This window comes from Littorina saxatilis, linkage group LG4 (assembly GCF_037325665.1).
Source record: "Littorina saxatilis isolate snail1 linkage group LG4, US_GU_Lsax_2.0, whole genome shotgun sequence".
NCBI lineage: Eukaryota > Metazoa > Mollusca > Gastropoda > Littorinimorpha > Littorinidae > Littorina > Littorina saxatilis.
The window spans coordinates 31,515,331-31,534,811 of NC_090248.1; the positions used below are offsets into that span (position 1 = coordinate 31,515,331).

Consider the following 19,481-nt stretch of genomic DNA (forward strand, 5'->3'; position numbering starts at 1 on the left):
CCAGTTCAGTGCAACTGATATCGCGCAACGTCTCACAACAGAGACATGGGAGAAAATTCGGAAAGCCAAAATAGGAGGTTCGCCACCTGCAATGAACGGAGAGAAGTGGAGTTCTTTCCGTTAATATTACGTCCTTTGCTTCAAGCCAGTCAATGTGACATGAAAACTAAGACGCTGACCCCTATGGGATCTCTAGACCCAATCCGGAGTTGAGGCAGAAGCCCCTGAGCGTCTCCATGACTCCCGAACAGTAGACACCCGTGTGGCTCAAGTGCAAACAACGGCGCCCTCCCAACAGCCCTAAAGGCCTTAAGGGCTGTCAACCAATGAGAATGGGCCCATAGTGTGCGACCCACAAGCCGCACACAGTAAAATCGAGAGTATAAACCGGGAACGGGGAGACGGACATTTAGCAGAAGGTGATAGTACCATGAGGCAAAAAACTTCTATCAGCGGCACCTCCAACACCACCAGAAGGAGTAGAAGCGCATAGAGAGATAGAGTCCAAACCGTGTGGACCTACTCGGCCAACTGACTTAGAGAGTCTGCCAAGCCAAAGAGCCTCTCCGGAAGGTACTTCACTGCTAAAAAGAACTCGTGGTGGTAACACCACAACCAAATCTCGCATGCCCGATGTGGCCACACTAAGGAGCGAGATGCCCCCCCTTTGCTAAATGAGAAACCAGGCCACTGAGGTGCTGTCTGACTGAAACAACACATGTTATCCCCTGACATTTGTGCCCCCAAAAGTGGAAGAAAACACCCGCACGATCTTCGTAAAAGACCCAAGTAAGGACCCCAATAAAGTGAAAGTCCTAATCCGCCTCCGGCCGCTGTGTAAAACACGAAGGCAGAAAGAAAAGTGAAACCAAGCACTCATACTCCAGTTGACATAACTGTCAATAGTATGACCGAAAACGTGCTAATGTTTGCCCACTGAACCCGACCAGTAAGAAGCCCCGAGGGTATAAAATGGTGGGTATTTGGCAACGTGACAAGCCGGGAAGAAGCTAACAGCAGAAGCTGAGAACAGCCAGCTTAGCGCTTTTCCTTGATAAGGCAGACCGAGGGCTTTTCTTTGCTGTGAGCTTCCCTTTGATAGGAAAGAGTCCACTCGCAAAGAAGAGGAAACGAAAGAAAATCCTCACGCAAGGGAGAGATTAACGACTCCCAACCGACCAATACTGTCGGCCGAGGCCTTCTCCCATGCGAACAGCAAAGCTAAATCCTTTATAAATGTGTCTTCTACAGCCCGGGGAAAATTGTTCTCACAAACAGACAGTTTCCCCTTGCTATACACATCCCAAAAAAGGACGCCCGTAGGCAGAACAAAAGAAAACCTTAAGTTCCTAGGCTTGGCGCTAACCGAGCCTACGCAAAACGCTCAGCGAGCGATGCGCTACTTGAGCGAATGACGCCAGCTAAAGCCACACCGCAACAGGTGCTCAGCCAAGCGCTGCTCCGAAGGAAGAAGAGAGGAAGTAGACTTATAAGAAACCTTCCGCAATTCCCCCACCGCCGATGAAGGAGCTAAGAACTAGCCGTACAAAGACTTCCCTTCAAAGGCTCAAATCAGCTAAAGGAGCCGCAAACCGCAGCAATCAAAGCCTCCCCAAAAGCTGCCAGCAAAGGCAGAGGTGGGGCCAACCAAAAAGAGGTATCACCCTCTGCCACAGAAGCCCCATCTTCTATACCCTCATCATCCTGTTCAGCAGTATCCCAACGAACTTCGAAAGGATGAGAACCGGCCACCAATCCCGACAGGGCAACACATGCCAAGAAGAGGGAAAGGCAGGGAAAAACCCCTGAAGCCGGAACTTCGTGAACAGATTCTCCATCCACCTGCCTCCTCCCAGCTGAAAGACTGGAAGAGGAAGTGAACGCAGCCTGTGTAACGGCAGAGGAACCGCAGTAACGGAACCTAAAGCCGAAGGCTGACGAGAGCCGCCTACCAAACACCACAGTGTTAACGGCCGAAGCCACAACCGCAAAAACGGAAGCGGAACCGGCCGTGGATTGCTGCCGTTTCAGTTGCAAGCACCCCTGCACTTGAACTTAGACGGCAACAGGAACCCGACGCCATCCGTCAAAGCGAAAGCACCATCGTCCAGACAGCTTTCATGCACCTCAGCGCAAAACGGAAGTTGACGCCCTGCTTGACTGCCATAGTCAAACAGAGAGCCATCTTTACTGTCTTCTTCCTGCCCCCAGGGCGGAAGCAGAAGCCGCACAGACTGACCAACGTCCAACGACGCGGCAGAAAGCCACAACCTTCCGTACGCTCTACAGTGTCCCTACCCCCCCCTCACCGGCCGCTTAGCGGCGATGGCCAGACGGGGTATCAGAACTTTCACCCGTGAGCTCGATGCCCGTGGCTACTTTTGACTGTAGACGCGCTACACTTTCCCCGGAGAACCCGGGTACTCATGTAGCAGACCAACCCTGTGACAGTGACCCCCTGCTTGACTGCCATAGTCAAACAGAGAGCCATCTTAACTGTCTTCTTCCTGCCCCCAGGGCGGAAGCGGAAGCCGCACAGACTAACCAAACGTCAAATGACGCGGCAGAAAGCAACAACCTTCCGTACGCTCTACAGTGTCCCTACCCCCCCCTGACCGGCCGCTTAGCGGTCGATGGCCAGGCGGAGTATCAGAACTTTCACCCGTGAGCGAAACGCCCATGGCTACTTTTTACTGTAGACGCGCTACACTTTCCCCGGAGAACCCGGGTACTCGTGTAGCAGACATACCTTGTGACAGCGAACCACCAGGAGACGGCACACCCAACGAAAGTGGGATAACCTTGTCCCCATCCTGAACAGCGAGACATCCGCTCTGGTCACCACAGCGGAAGGGCCCGCCACAAACTTGGCCAAAAATGACGATCCTGTCACCCCGGGAGGGAGTGCCCGGAGTTCAGCTCGCGTAGACGAAAATTCTTCCGCCAGTGAAGATACCTGTGAACAAAGTGCAAGCAAAAGCGAAGCCACGACCGCGGCCGCCAGCCCAGAAAACAGCAGGAGCAGAAACCGCTTTAGCCGGCTCAGCAACATGAGCGGCCATAACCAAAGGCTACTCCGGCAAAATGGCCGCCGACAAAATGGCGGCATACGGCATGTCTAGCAAAACATCAACACATTAGCCTGAGTCAAGTTCAAACACCGCCGACGGTTTGTTTAGATTATCTAGGCGTCTTTTCGGAGGAGAGGACTCAGCAGAACCTGCTTAGAACTCTGCCCCAACCAAACGGTATCAGCCATAGCAAGACAGACTTGGTCAAAAAATTTCGAAAAATTTCACAAGTCCAAAATGGCCAAACCACGCCTTAAAACAAGTACAAGACAAAGAACGATCTCACCTCAATACAGTAGCAAGGTAAGACGACGAAAGAATACCAAGGAGAAGAAACCCGGTCCCACAGACCAAGCAACATCGGCTGAACAACAGCCAGAGCGTACGTAAATGCGACCAGCCAGTCTGACGCTGAGTTTTGGAATGATAAGATGGTGGTGTATGCGCGCGCATACGGAAGTCAGGCTAGTAGTTAGTCTGGCATTATGGGATAGGTCACTCTCTTTTTTAGAGTGGTCTCCCTTGGTTACCAAGGGGACGCGTACAGCGTAACCAGCACTGAACTAGGGTTAATTGCTATATGTGAGTTGGGTAAGATATGTAATTTAATGTGTATTTTTGTGTATTTTTGTCTTTGGAGACAATTATTGACATCAGTTCGTTGTAGCCTTGTGACTTTTAGAGACAAAACGGCTCTGGGGCGATGAAAACGTGTTTGTTATAAGAGGCGTTCGTTATGCAAATGAGTTCAATAGGTTCGTTGTAGCCGGAAAGTAACAAGTAAGAAATAGAAGGCTGTCTGCCGGGAAATCAATGGCAGTTCGTTAAAAGCGGGATTTCGTTATACCCAGGTTCGTTATAGCTGGACTCCACTGTATATCTCGACATTCACTGGTCTTTGGGTTTTTGTTTTCAAAGAAGAAAGAAACTTGCTTGAACATGGACCACTTCTCCGAGCAAAATCAACAAACCTTATCACTCGCATTCCACCTCAAGGTCTCGGCCAACCAAGACTATGGCATACTTGTAGCAAAGCCGCCGAATGGTACCGTAAACCAAGAATAGTGACGTAAGAGAATAGAATGTCGTCTTTTGATTTGGAATGTGACGTGTTTCAGAACTTCTTCTGGACAACTCGGATGGTCTTCTGCGTAGTGGTTGGCACGAGATTCTTTTTCTTCTTCGACAGTTCATCCTCCGATACTGTTGCAAAACGTTTCATCTTTTTTTCACTTTCGAGTATACGGACGACTGAACTTGACCGCTAAAAAGTAGTCCTTTTGGAATCATTACGCCGAGTCTGAATATGAGGTCTGAACATTGTTTTTAGGCAGGATCTAGGTGAAAGCGAGGCTGTTCTTATCTCTGTATACAGTCGAGAGAGAGAGAAATACATGTCGAGACATTCTATTTTTTTCAAAGCTGTTGTTTTCTGTCCGTCCACACATCCATCCGTCCTTCTGCCCATCTAATCTGAACCTGTGTTCTGTATCAGATTTAAAAATCTCTACTTTAACATTCCTAACCAAATTTGTCCTTCCCCTTCTCCCATACATCATATCACTCACTCCCCCCCCCCCCCACCCCCCTCTCCCCCCCCGAAAAGAAACTGAGAAAAACAACCACTACATACAGCAAAGTTCAAACACTGACTTTTTCAAAGCAGCTAAAAGATGCAGCTCTAAACTGTGCACAGCAGTGTACGCCTGTCGCAGTTGGCTGGCTGTGGCTGGGGCTTGCCAGGCATGATTCTGGTTTTGGTTTCTCTCACTCCGCGAGCCGTGACGGTGTGCAGCGAGGTGTGACTGGAGATCTTTCTGCAACCTGTCTAAATCCTCTGTCATCCTCTGAAGCACAGGTGCCAGTGATGAGAACGGATTTGGTTCTGTAAAATACAAGTTTCGAATAGTTTCTCCTTCTTTAAACAAAGTTCCGTGTACATTAAAGGCTCGTTACTTCCCATGTAAATGAACAGCCAAGATACTCTATGCACGGTGGGACTAAAGAATAAAAGGATTGTTCACCTACCCTCATTCTCTTGCACAAAGCACACAGCCAGGCGACGAATAAATTCAGACACATGAATGCGGTTCAGTTCTTGCATCGACTGAAAAAAGTCAAGAGTACATGTACAGTAAAGCAATTTAATTCTCTCTCTCTCTCTCTCTCTCTCTCTCTCTCTCTCTCTCTCTCTCTCTCTCTCTCTCTCTCTCTCTCTCTCTCTCTCTCTCTCTCTCTCTCTCTCTCTCTCTCTCTCTCTCTCTCTCTCTCTCTCTCTCTCTCTCTCTCTCTCTCTCTCTCTCTCTCTCTCTCTCTCTCTCTCTGACAGTACTGAACTCTCTTTTTCATTTTCTGCAACTTCAATGTTGTTATTTCACCCCTCAGGAACTATCAACAGACTTACAAAATAATGTTATCCACACCTTTTCAAGGATGAAGTTAACAGAACAGGACAGGAATATCAAGAAGTCAGCATCAAGTGCCTGAAGTGTCATCAAAACTTACAAAGCAGGCAAGAGATCATGAAATAGCAACAACATCAAAACACAACAAGAAGAGCAAACGCTCGATCGAGTCACTTTCGCAGTTCTGAATATTATATGAGGCATCAGATGGACAGGAAGAAATTGCTATTCACAACACAATACAGATGTAAATAATTTGATGTAAAGAATAATCCTATAAAGTTTGAATCAAATCCGATGAATAGTTTCAGAGATATGATATTTCAATTTTTTTCCTTCAAGACATACCTGTGACCTTGAAAAAGGTCAAAAGTCACCAAAGCAGACGTCAAAGTGTAGAGGTCACTGGGAGTCACGTTCACATAAAATTTGAGCCCGGTCACTTTTATAGTTTCCGAGAAAAGCCCAACGTTAAGTTGTGTGTTGCCGAACAGAAAAGGCTAGTTATCTCCCTTGTTTTTCTGATAACGTTCGTAAAAGGCTACAGATGTAAATACTTTGATGTAAAGAATAATCCTACAAAGTTTCAATCACATCCGATGAACTTTGTCAAAGATATAAAATGTCTAATTTTTCCTTTGACGCTGACCTGTGACCTTGAAAAAGGTCAAAGGTCAACGAAACCATCGTTAAAGTGTAGAGGTCATTGGAGGTCACGACTAAACAAAATATGAGCCCGATCGCTTTGATAGTTTCCGAGAAAAGTCCAACGTTAAGGTGGTGTCTACGGACGGCCGGCCGGACAGACTAACACTGACCGATTACATAGAGTCACTTTTTCTCAAGTGACTCAAAAATCATCCCCCCCCCCCCCCCCCCCCTTAACAGCATTTCGGGATATTGAGACAGGGTGGGTTTTTTTAAACAATATAATGGAACCCCCATTTATTGATTTAATGACCTTCAAAAATCTAAGAAAATTAGGTCTTAAAAAGGAGGGAGTCTTTAAATGTAAAATGAAGGTTAATTTACAGAGGCTTTGAACAGAACATCTGAAAAAGGAGGGCCTTCAAAACTTTCTTTACTTTATTTGGTGTTTAACGTCGTTTTCAACCACGAAGGTAATATCGCGACGGGGGAAAGGGGGGGAGATGGGATAGAGCCACTTGTTAATTGTTTCTTGTTCACAAAAGCACTAATCAAAAAATTGCTCCAGGGGCTTGCAACGTAGTACAATATATGACCTTACTGGGAGAATGCAAGTTTCCAGTACAAAGGACTTAACATTTCTTACATACTGCTTGACTAAAATCTTTACAAACATTGACTATATTCTATACAAGAAACACTTAACAATGGTAAAAGGAGAAACAGAATCCGTTAGTCGTCGCTGGGGAGCATCGGGTAAATTCTTCCCCCTAACCCGCGGGGGGGAGGGCCTTCAAAAGGAGGCATTCTTAAGGGGGTTCCACTGTGCTGCACAACCCCAGTATCAATACCAACACCTAGAGTGTAACAAAAGCTTACCAACCTTTACAATATCTATGGAAAATCCATCAGTCATGCCAGGAAGCTTGGACAATGATTCTTCCTCTGCGGTGTCAACTTGCAGCATGTCTGGGTACTGCGACAGGGGGATTTCTGAGCAGTATCGCACCATCCCAGAGACCTCAACACTCACTGGACATCTTCTCCAAAGTTAAGGCATCAATACATTTTTTGGGATAAAACAACGACAATAACACACCAAAGAATCAACAACAACAAAATCTACACCACCCCAGAGACCTCAACACTCACTGGCCGGACATCTTCTCCAAAGTTAAGGCATTAATAAATCTTTCTTGATAAAACAACAGCAAAAGCATAAATATCAACAAAATAATTCTACAACTCATCAAAGATAATTAAACACTTTGCCTTTTCTTTTTTTAATGAGGATTAGTAAGTGGTACATGCGATAAAAGGACATCCTTGGGACCAGCCAAAATTGTTCCAAGAGAGCACCTTTATGAAGAGGTGTTCACTCGTTGAAGAAGCCTTACACTGTGGGTGCCAGTGTAGTACTGTATAGTGTAATAGTGTAATGATTAGCACACATTCTAAGTCTTTCCTTCTTTCTTTATTTGGTGTTTAACGTCGTTTTCAACCGTTCAAGGTTATATCGCGACGGGGAAAGGGGGGAGATGGGATAGAGCCACTTGTTAATTGTTTCTTGTTCACAAAAGCACTAATCAAAAAATTGCTCCAGGGGCTTGCAACGTAGTACAATATATGACCTTACTGGGAGAATGCAAGTTTCCAGTACAAAGGACTTAACATTTCTTACATACTGCTTGACCAAAATCTTTACAAACATTGACTATATTCTATACAAGAAACACTTAACAAGGGTAAAAGGAGAAACAGAATCCGTTAGTCGCCTCTTACGACATGCTGGGGAGCATCGGGTAAATTCTTCCCCCTAACCCACGGGGGGTATTCTAAGTCTCACTTTATGGTTCCACACAAACAAAGATTATTCAATATCTTAAACTTCACTTCCATTAATAATGACACCGTTTCACAACCATATAAAGGATACATTTTTACAACTTGCGAAAATGACTGTCGAAGTGTAGTGAAGAGTGCCTTGGAAGTGAAAAACAGTTTTTCCCTGAGCTTGGGGCACTGGCGTTGTCTGGATGACATTTGCAACTCGTTCAGAACTCTGGATGTTGCTGTGTTGCCAACACTGTCAGAGAAAAATAATAAAAACAACACAAAGTTACTATAGCTGCAAACAACGTGCACAGAAACGTGTCTTCACTTTACAACAGACATCTTTAATAATCTGCACACAGGCATGCATTCACGAACATACACATGCCATGCGCAAACACATCGGCGTGTGCGCACACACGCACGCACCCACCCACCCACCCACACACACACACACACGCTATTTATTTCTGCTAAAATAACTTTCTATGACTTATTCGTGTAAAAAAAAGCCAATATTTAAGTCTTTCTCACCCTCTTCTTCTCCATCCCAAATTTGTGTTATCCATCTCCCACCTCCCCAAAACCCTTGAACTGATCTTCAGATGCAGATGGGTTGCAAAGAAACCAAATAACACTTCCCTTACACCAACCCCTCCCCACTAGTCCCCTACCTAACCCAACTACAAACACACACAATAATGTGCTTTTCCTTCATTAAAAAAAACAAAAACAAAGAGCTATCAACTCACAATGTGAACCCTCTGGCCACCAGCTCAGACTCCTGAATGAATCGAATACACTTTGCAGCCGCATCCAAGCTTTTGGTTGCCACCCCTAGCATAACGTGAATTTCTCCCAAGAAAGCCTCCGCGCTTGTGTGAGACGTTCTGCTTTGTAAAAGCACCATGATTTGAACCAGAAGAAGGGGGATAAGTAACACAAAAACTGTGTTCATTGTTGTTGAAATCCAGGGACCGAACGGTAGCCACGGTGACAGAATGGAGATGACAAGGCAGGCAAAGGCTGTTAGCAGTAATGCCAGCATTTTTCTGAAACACAAATGAGATGCCCATGATGACAAGTGGTTGAATCTGGAAGCAGGTAGTCACTTGTACATGAAACTGCAATTCATTAGACGCATGCCAGAGCTATAACTGATAGAATGAACAACACTATGAATGCGTTACATTTAAAGGCCCGGCAGGAGTATATAAGGAGCCTGACCTTCTGCGTTGGCAAATCATTTCAAACCTCTTGCAGGCAACGGACAAATACTGCTCCTACATTTTCTTTAATATCTCAGTTAAGCATGAGTTACGGTGTCAGATTTTTTGTTCACACAGCTGGTTTTCACACATTTACCGCCCTATGCACTTAGATAAGGTTAATTCTCCATAATAAAGAAGATATTTGTAAACAAACATTTCAATGGGGATCTTGTTCAAAGAAAAGGGCGGAGTCAACACTCTCCGACGTCACAGATTTACACCATGCGTTCCAAAAATAGCAAAACACGTGGCATGCGGCAATTTGGTTCCAGAACATGCTGTCTCAGGTGCATGTGTATTTGTTACATCGGATATGAAGAAAGAAATTATGCAACTAACCTTTACCACCAGTTGTGGCCTTGATAGGGTATTCCTGTGGGGTTGGGATAAAGCTCTCTCACTAATTTGAGCACACAGTCGGGCATCATTTCTCGGTTAATGTTTACCCGTGTTGGATTGTCTTGATGTAAGGAAGACGTCTTTTTCGCCAAGTACAATGCACAATTCCAAGCACCGCGTCGGTCTAGCATGGACCAATACTTCTTGTAGAGTACTTTTCTAACGCCGGAATTCCTGCGGTGTGGCAATTGGCCTGTACCTAGCCACCTCTGGCGATGATTTGTCACACAAGGGCTGTAAAAACAAAAGGCACACTGGCCTACCCCAGAGGAGAGCCCTGCACTAGGACCCGTGTCTCCGCTTTCACCATCGCCTCCAGGATCAGATAACCACGTCTGCACCCTAACGGTACTACACACACGAGAGACAGCCTAGCGCCTCTGTATCGAGGTCACACGATGATGGCCCAGCACCTCTTGGTACACAATCTTTTATTACACACCTTCGAGTTTCAAATGGCCACTGATTCTCAGTAAATAGTCTCCTTATTGCGTTCTCCTGGTCACTTAAAAGTTGAGAAGTGTTAAATCAAATTTCGCCATTTATTTCCACAGACAGAAAGAGATGTCAGTGCAATACAGCTTACAGACCGCAGCCTGGCCCTTACTAAGTTACTATCACCATCGGATGTTGGAATGTGAAACACTCAGGTTTTCCCGCCATCTGTCGACAACACTGATTGTGTTAGAGGCTCTCGCTGGGTGGAATAACAGACCGTGTTCCAAAGTATGCGTATACACTACGCAGATTATCACCGTTGACTTCGTCTACATGGTTCCGCTAACTATAATTACTGTCCCTGAAAGTGCCTCACAGGATGGGCAAGTTTACTTTCAAAACAGAAAGGGGTCATCTAAACTCGGTTTGTTCTAAGTGGACATGGGAAACAAAGGGACTCGGATCTTGGGTCGCCCCTGGCAACACAAATGGAAGAATCCAGGATATGCAAATGGTCTTCTGCAGTTTATTCCAAGGTGGTAGGGGGTTGAAAGGGGGAACGAACGGGAGGGGGGAGGGCGGAGGGGACAGTGGTCGGTGGAGCTACTATACTAAGACTGCAGCAATGGACTGGTGATGTGAAATCATCACCCACACATTTCGAGGTACCCTCCCCCCTCACCATTCGGTTCACAAGCCTGTTTTTGTCCTTGGTCAGTTTGAAAATGATTGGTTTGTTCAAGTATTCCGCCAAAAAAATGCGCCAAGATTTCCCTCCTCATTTCAGTGGTGTTTGACGCTTGCCCCACTCACTTAGTCAGAGTCTGATGCAAAAATTGACTCCAGAATTCTGTTCATTGACGTTGTGACGTACTAAACTTGTTTATTGTTCGCGGTTTTGGCTGATTCTGTGTTGTTTTTCTGTTAATATCAGCGAAAGTACCATCATAGCGGTGACTGAGTTACAGCAACCAAGACTAAGTTTCATTTTGTCCGTTTGACTAGCCTGACATCTACAGCCTTGACATTGTTATTCTGTTTCTCTCTGTGTGACTGATTTCTTTGACACAAAGGTTCTCTGTGTGAAAGTTCAATTGTATTGTAAATATAAACAAAATACGCAATCAATATGCAAGATATCACAAATGTTCAGAAACGAAAATATGTGAAAAACTCTGAAGAAGCTGAAAAGAAGAATGCTGCTCGCACAGACAGAAAGCCAGATGGTAAAATTCAGTTTAGCGGTGAGAGAGAGGAAATTAATCTTATTTACGCCCAAGTTCAAAAGGTTAAAACATTTTTGGGAGAAGGAAATCCAAACAAAGAGCTTGTGGACACTATCTTGTGCTTTTTTTATTGACAAAAACATTGAAGCTGATTTATTAGAGCGCCCTGATGCCCCCGCGTCCCCAGTGCACTTTGGCCTGTTCGTGTTTACATCGCGTGCCACGCGTTGTGCTATTTTTGCTAAGCCCCGCCCCTTTTTCTGTTGCATTATGGGAGAGGCCGGATTGGCCGTGACGTGTTTAAAGCACTTGTCACTCACAAATAAATGATCTATTTGTAAGTGACAAGTGCTTTAAATGTGACGCAATAAAATCGTCTGATACAACAGATTCTGTTATACATTCACTTCTGTTAAATTATGCAGACATGCATCTCATAACAAACTTCTCCACCACATGGTCCATTCCTTAACGTGGTGTGGTGGTTTGCGTGTCTCGGTGACCCTAAGAGCTATGCCAGCGGGAGTGTAAACTCCTGGCAGGGCTTCCCAAGCTGGACAGGTCGAAAGGTAGAGGCCAGACTAATATGGACCAACCTTGTGCTCACAGGGCAGGTCCTTGGGCCATGAGCTAAGGGTGAGGTAACCCTGACAGAAACCTCGAGTGCTGAAGACGTATGTGTTGGGCCGCACGGCGCACTCCAACAAACCACAACACTACGCATCAACTGCCATTATGACACTTGGAGACAGGCGATCGAAAAGAAGAAGATAACAAACTTCTGTTTGACATCAAAGAAACGACAAATATAGAACTAAAAACTAAACATGCTTTTAACACTGAAACTGTGAGGGACTTTAGCAACATTAAAAAGAAAGAAAACAGTGTCTAAGTCTCTGAATAAAGAATGTTAAAGACAAAAATGAGACCTTGAGAAAAAGGTTGGTTTGCGCCGTTTGTGATCCAGACAGTCAGCCATCATGTCTTGTAAGAACAGTGCATCCTCCTCTGTCAGAAGTGAGCTGCCGGACAATTCTGTGAACGTCCTTTCTTTGACATGCCGCAACTGCAAAAAAAAACAGTAGTAATATTTCTTGTTACCTATAAACAGTGCAAAGTCAATTTACAAAGCTGACTGCAACTACAGTGGAACCTCCCTTTTAAGACCACCGCCCCCCAGAGTTTAAGACTTCCCCCTTTTTAAGACTGATTTTTCAGATTTTCTGTTCGTAACTTCTGTAAAATTACCTCCCTTTTAAGACCACCGCCCCCAGAGTTTAAGACTTCCCCCTTTTTAAGACTGATTTTTCTGATTTTCTGTTCGTAACCTCTGTAAAATTACCTCCATTTTAAGACCCCCTTTCTTTTCTCAGATATTTCAAGGTCTTAAAAGGGAGGTTCCACTGTACAATGACCATGTATTTTTGTTTGTTCGTTCATGGGCTGAAACTTCCACGGCTTTTACGTGTATGACCGTTTTTACCCCGTCATTTAGGCAGCCATACGACGCTTTCGGAGGAAGCATGCTGGGTATTTTCGTGTTTCTATAACCCACCGAACTCTGACATGGTTTACAGGATCTTTTTCGTGCGCACTTGGTCTTGTGCTTGCGTGTACACACGGGGGTGTTCGGACACCGAGGAGAGTCTGCACACAAAGTTGACTCTGACAAATAAATCTCTCGCCGAACGTGGGGACGAACTCACGGTGACAGCGGCCAACTGGATACAAATCCAGCGCGCTACCGACTGAGCTACATCCCCGCCCAATGACCATGTATGATGACTTATAGAACTTACACTGTGATGGAAATGGTACAGTCCCTAAAAGTTCCCTTGATGTTTTTCAGTAGCAAACAGTTAAGACTGTGCACCCTTTTCCAACAAAGGTTCAATGACATAAGTACAGGGGTACATGTTGTACCTGTGATGTGAGGCCCCTCTGTTGAGAGGACACCGTAATTCTGTTGTCCCTGTGTTTATTATCTTTACGTACCACACACATACCAACACTGTACTAATTATGCGCTACATGTACATGTAGCACATTTGTGGTATTCTAGATTTTGGTAAGGGAATGCAGCCATCGTCGAACGCTGAAGAAGAAGAAGGTAAGGGAATGGACATGTTATGATGCAGGTCACCCACAATGTAAGAACACTTTTGGCTAGAAGGGTGTCCTTTCGTCATACATGTATTAGGTACCACTGTATTGTGGCTCAAGTTACTGGCAGCACTCTTTTGAAACTCTTTTACCTGTTGGAAGGCTTACACAATACCAACTGGCAGCTCATTACTAAGACTCTCTTGATTGCTCAGGTGAGGCGGCAAAAAACATTAGTAAAAAGAACAAACTCTTCAGCTCACCATCTCTGTGGGAGAGTCTTCACAGGTGAAAGGTGTGACAAAATATGAAAACTTCTTGGAGATGTCTGTCCACCATGATCTCTGAAAACGAAAATAGACAAACCTTGGTAATTTATCAAGCACAAAAAGCCCTATAGTAAAAGCATGGTTAAAATGACTCTGCATTTGTTTGAACCTGTATTCACAATATTTTGAGAATATGCACAAACAAGCAGCAGAACAATATCTACAGAGACTGTGCAGTAAGTTCAGTACAGTGTATTACTATCAGGAAACTCTGTAGATGAAAACAACTCACACAACTCTAGATCAGACGGCAGTGTAAGTTTAATGCAGAAGTAGTCACGGAGTTTCAACTATCGGGAAACTCTGTGGATAGCAACCCGCACAGATCTAGATCAGACGGCAGTGTAAGTTTAATGCAGAAGTAGTCACCGAGTTTCAACTATCAGACAACTCTGTAGATAACAACTTGCACCGCTCTAGATCAGACAGTAATGTAAGTTTAATGCAGAAGCATGCAGTCACCCTGCAGTTTCGATTTTCTTACACAAGCTCTCCTCAGTCTCAGAGCAGTCCGCTGGATCTTCTTTGCATGGGATATCATGCCAGTGATGAAAAGTTAGCACATGCAGCATCTTGGCTTCGGGACTTGTGGCAGGATAACTTGTAGGTGCAAGTTTTTAACGTCCATCCCCTCTCTTATCCACCACCCCACCCCCCATAAGACTAAGAGGAATTATATGTGTATACTTTTCAATATACTGTACTCCATCCAATGAGTTGAGTTAGCTCCCTTTTTATGTGAACCTGTTTGTAAAGTCTATTATCTCCCTTTCTCCTACACACACTCTGCACCCTTGTGCACAGTTGTCATCTCCCTTTATATTTAAACTCTTTCCACTCAGTGGTCTCTTGATTTAATCTTTCCATGACTATACACATACATCTCCCTTCTCTTCTTCCTCTACCTTTACCTATTCCAGTTACTACCTATGCCTGGTATCCTACACCAACGTAACCTTCCTTTTGTATTCTCTGTCTCCTACACCACTGTTTCCCCTGATTCCCCGGCCCTCCAACTCCACACAGTAACAACTATTTTCTATTTGCAGAGGAAGAAAGCAAAGAAGAACAACAAACAATTTCAAAGTAGAACAGAAATTATAAACATTTTGAAATAAAAACTGAAACTGGCCAATCAAAAACATAACTATTTGAATAAATAGATCAACTCTGTATTTGAAGGGCTTCAAAAACAGAACATATGAATTCATAACTGCTAACATGTGAAATAAAAACCAAATCCAAAACTCTCCGTTTTAGGTTCACAAAGTTGATCCTTTTACTCAAAGCCATGAGGGATCCAATAAAAATACAAAAATCTTTAGTAAACCATGACCCCCTAGGTCACCACAAGTTCTTTTGTGTCATGGTAACTGTTTGCAACAGAACTCTCCACCTGCGTCAGAAAAAAATGCGAAAGTCTCATCCAAAAAGGAAAAAATGCAAATGCAAAAAATAAAACCTGTGAAACTGGCACTCAACAGCTGTTAATGTCCTCATAAAATCCCCCGCTTAATAGGTTACAATCTGCGCAATCTCCCGATTCAAGAGTACCAAAAGAAACTGACGTGAGACCAAGTAATGAAGGGAAGAACTTAAAGTGCAAAGTCCAAAGTAAAACACTGCAAGGCCAACTTTGTCCAAAACACTGCAAGGCCAACTTTGTCCAAAACACTGCAAGGCCAACTTTGTCCAAAACACTGCAAGGCCAACTTTGTCCAAAACACTGCAAGGCCAACTTTGTCCAAAACACTGCAAGGCCAACTTTGTCCAAAACACTGCAAGGCCAACTTTGTCCAAAACACTGCAAGGCCAACTTTGTCCAAAACACTGCAAGGCCAACTTTGTCCAAAACACTGCAAGGCCAACTTCGTCCAAAATACTGCATCATGTTTTCAAAGAAAGAAAGAGGTCAGGTCACCTCTGGAACGCATGTTGGAAAAAAATCCCAAGACAAGTTTTGCCCTGTTAATTGCACACTTTGTATTACTTAACGCTAACTGGGCTTCCTGTAACATTTTTGATTTCACACAAAAAAAACATCGCATGGTGCTCAATGAGCCTCATTTCAAGACTGAGTATCAGCACCAAGAACAACTCCTACAATAGCTAGTAGTGATACCACATTGAATAAGGTTGTGATGACCACTCTGGGGGATTTAAAGCCGGGTGCCAATGTGAGTCCCTTCTTCTTTCATTAGAAGCTGCCTGCCAATTTGGGTCCCTTCTTCTTTGATGAAACGATGGAGCATCTACAGTTGTATTCTGTTCTTGTAGAGCAGCTCTGCCGTTATTCCATATTTGTGGAGCAGCTCTGCTGTTATCCCGCATTTGTGGAGCAGCTCTGCTGTTATCCCACATTTGTGGAGCAGCTCTGCTGTTATCCCACATTTGTGGAGCAGCTCTGCTGTTATCCCGCATTTGTGGAGCAGCTCTGCTGTTATCCCGCATTTGTGGAGCAGCTCTACTGTTATCCCGCATTTGTGGAGCAGCTCTGCCGTTATCCCACATATGTGGAGCAGCTCTGCCGTTATCCCACATTTGTGGAGCAGCTCTGCTGTTATCCCACATTTGTGGAGCAGCTCTCCTGTTATCCTGCATTTGTGGAGCATCTCTGCCGTTATCCCGCATGTGTGGAGCAGCTCTGCTGTTATCCCGCATTTGTGGAGCAGCTCTGCCGTTATCCCACATTTGTGAGGTAGCTCTGCTGTTATTCCGTTTTTGTGGATCAGCTCTGAAGTTATCCCACAAGTGTGTAGCTGCTTTGCTCTTTTTTAATTTTTGTCGAGCAGCTCCAGATTGAGTCCGTTTTTGTATAGCAGCTCTAGTTTTTTCCTGTTTTAGTGGAGCAGCTCCAGATTGAGTCTGTTTTTGTGGAGCAGCTCTAGTTTTTTCCTGTTTTAGTGGAGCAACTCCAGATTGAGTCTGTTTTTGTGGAGCAGCTCTTGTTTTTTCCTGTTTTAGTGGAGCAGCTCCAGATTGAGTCTGTTTTTGTGTAGCAGCTCTTGTTTTTTCCGGTTTTAGTGGGGCAGCTCCAGATTGAGTCTGTTTTTGTGTAGCAGCTCTTGTTTTTTCCTGTTTTAGTGGAGCAGCTCCAGATTGAGTCTGTTTTTGTGTAGCAGCTCTTGTTTTTTCCTGTTTTAGTGGAGCAGCTCCAGATTGAGTCTGTTTTTGTGGAGCAGCTCTTGTTTTTTCCTGTTTTAGTGGAGCAGCTCCAGATTGAGTCCTTTTTTGTGTAGCAGCTCTTGTTTTTTCCTGTTTTAGTGGGGCAGCTCCGGTTTTCTCTTGTCCCTCAAGAACGGTGGTGCGAGGTGTGGCAGATGCCTGCAAGAGCTGATCCATAAAAAACCTAATCTTCTTCCGCTGACTTTTCTTCAACTTCTTCCATTCTTCAATTGTGTAAGTTCCATCATGGAAATAGTTAGGAACTCTAAAGCCGTTTATTTTCTTTGCCATTCCTTTTGGTGAGTGATCTGTCTGCTCGTGTTGTGAGCTTGGAGAAGAAGTATGTGAAAAGGGGAGGCAATCATTTTCTTCCTTCCGTGAGCTTGAAGAAGAAGTACGTGAAGGGGTGCGGTCTTTTTGTTCCTGCAGCGAGCATGAAGAAGAAGTACGTGAAGGGGTGCGGTCTTTTTGTTCCTGCAGTGAGCGTGAAGAAGAAGTACATGAAGGGAGGCGGTCTTTTTGTTCCTGCAGCGAGCATGAAGAAGAAGTACGTGAAGGGGTGTGGTCTTTTGTTCCTGCCGTGAGCGTGAAGAAGAAGTACGTGAAGGGGTGCAGTCTTTTTGTTCCTGCCGTGAGCGTGAAGAAGAAGTACGTGAAGGGAGGCGGTCTTTTTGTTCCTGCAGTGAGCACGAAGAAGAAGTACGTGAAGGGAGGCAGTCTTTTTGTTCCTGCAGTGAGCACGAAGAAGAAGTATGTGAAGGGATGAGGTGATCTTCGAGTTTTTGCTGTGAGCGTGAAGAAGTACGTGAAGGGAGGCAGTCTTTTTGTTCGTGCAGTGAGGTTGAAGAAGAAGAATGTGAAGGGAGGCACTCTTTTTGTTCCTGCAGTGAGCACAAAGAAGAAGTACGTGAAGGGGTGCGGTCTTTTTGTTCCTGCCGTGAGCGTGAAGAAGAAGTACGTGAAGGGGTGCAGTCTTTTTGTTCCTGCCGTGAGCGTGAAGAAGAAGTACGTGAAGGGAGGCGGTCTTTTTGTTCCTGCAGTGAGCACGAAGAAGAAGTACGTGAAGGGAGGCAGTCTTTTTGTTCCTGCAGTGAGCACGAAGAAGAAGTATGTGAAGGGATGAGGTGATCTTCGAGTTTTTGCTGTGAGCGTGAAGAAGAAGTACGTGAAGGGAGGCGGTCTTTTTGTTCCTGCAATGAGGTTGAAGAAGAAGTACGTGAAGGGAGGCAGTCTTTTTGTTCCTGCAGTGAGCACAAAGAAGAAGTATGTGAAGGGATGAGGTGATCTTCATGTTTTTGCTTTGAGCAGGAAGAAGAAGTCTCTGGATGAGGTAAAGTCTCTGCCGCTGCTGAAGACTCCACAGAACTTGTGGACACACCGCTCATCAGGGTGACTGAGTCTTGATCTACTTCCACTTCCAGACCTTCTGGGACAGCAGTAGCAGGAATTTGAGAAATCAAGGCAGCATCTCCTTCACTCGTCTCGCATATGACAGGAGTTTCCGTGGCTGTGGTAACAGGGAGGATGTCTTTTTCGTCCTTCTTGACAGAGAAAGGTGGGTCTTCCAGTGGTAACTCTCCTAGGTCATCCTGAGAAGAAATCGATATATGTTGCTCCGGCGCTGGGCCAATCTCTTCTAAGTTGGCTGGCGTTTCCGTCCCCGTGTTGACAGGGAGGACGCCTTCCTCATCTTTCTTGACAGACAGAGGTGAGAGTCCTGGTGGCAAGTGAGGTGATGTCTCTCTCAGGTCATGCTGAGAAGACCATGGTGATGTCGATGGGGTTGAGATCTCTATCACTTCTACATCACTTGACAGAGGGGACTCCTCCTTCGAGGTGTTGGGCGATACATCTTCGACATCCTCCTGAGATGAATGATTTCCCAAATCCTCCTGAGATGAATGAGGCGTATGTTGCTGCGGCAACTGAGGAGAAACTCCTGCCACTTCCGCTTTGCTTGACAGAGGGGAGTCTTGCCTTGGGAGATTAGGTAAGGAATTTTCTTCTGTTCGCATCTGTGAGGTTTGAGGCGAACGTCGCTCTGGTGAACAAGGTTTTGCATCTCCAAGTCCAAAGTCTCTCTCAGGTGTAGATGAGTAGCATTGTGCTGCCAGAAAACAAAAGGCTTCTTCCATGTGACCCTCCGGTGTCACTGGAACGACTTGCTGTGGGAGATGAGGTTCGGTATGAATCGTGCTTTTCTCCAATGGTATGGGTAAGTGTGGCTCTGGCAGCTGAGGTAGGAAGCCCCCAATGTTCCTCTCTGATGGCAGATGCTGCACTGTATTGGCTGGCTGAGGGGAAAAGCCTACCATGCTTTGTTCCGAAGACAGGGACCGCCCTGCTAACCAAGGCAGGGTGTTTTCCATGTTTGTCTCCAATGACTGAGACAGGTTTTGATCGGCTTGCCAATTGTCTGAGTCATCCATGCACCCCCAACTTGGAAAATGCTGGATTTTATCCTCTATTTCCTCCTCTGTGTCTATTTCAGTCGAAAGAGGCAAGCTTTCCCCTCCTAGCTGCGGTACAATGCCCGTCTTGTTCACTTCACAGGGCTCAGGGAGAGTTTGCTTGGACAGACAAGGTAAGGGGT

At 45.2% G+C, this 19,481-nt stretch overlaps 1 protein-coding gene across 2 annotated transcripts in view; it reads right to left on the reverse strand.

Moving 5' to 3' along the window:
* The window catches only part of LOC138964491 (vezatin-like), a 36,800-nt gene that overhangs the window by 10,619 nt on the left and 6,700 nt on the right, over positions 1-19,481 (reverse strand). Inside the window, exons 1-8 of one of the 2 annotated variants that reach the window (XM_070336462.1) lie at positions 14,208-14,397; positions 13,658-13,738; positions 12,221-12,357; positions 8,710-9,009; positions 8,061-8,210; positions 7,008-7,164; positions 5,100-5,178; positions 4,725-4,956 (exon numbers count right to left, since the gene is read on the reverse strand). In XM_070336462.1, coding sequence (XP_070192563.1) covers positions 4,725-4,956; positions 5,100-5,178; positions 7,008-7,164; positions 8,061-8,210; positions 8,710-9,009; positions 12,221-12,357; positions 13,658-13,738; positions 14,208-14,264 — 1,193 coding nt within the window. In that variant the 5' untranslated portion in view covers positions 14,265-14,397. Of the gene's footprint in view, positions 1-4,724; positions 4,957-5,099; positions 5,179-7,007; positions 7,165-8,060; positions 8,211-8,709; positions 9,010-12,220; positions 12,358-13,657; positions 13,739-14,207; positions 14,398-19,481 lie in introns of those variants that run through there. The other variant, XM_070336461.1, reaches the window with a different exon arrangement.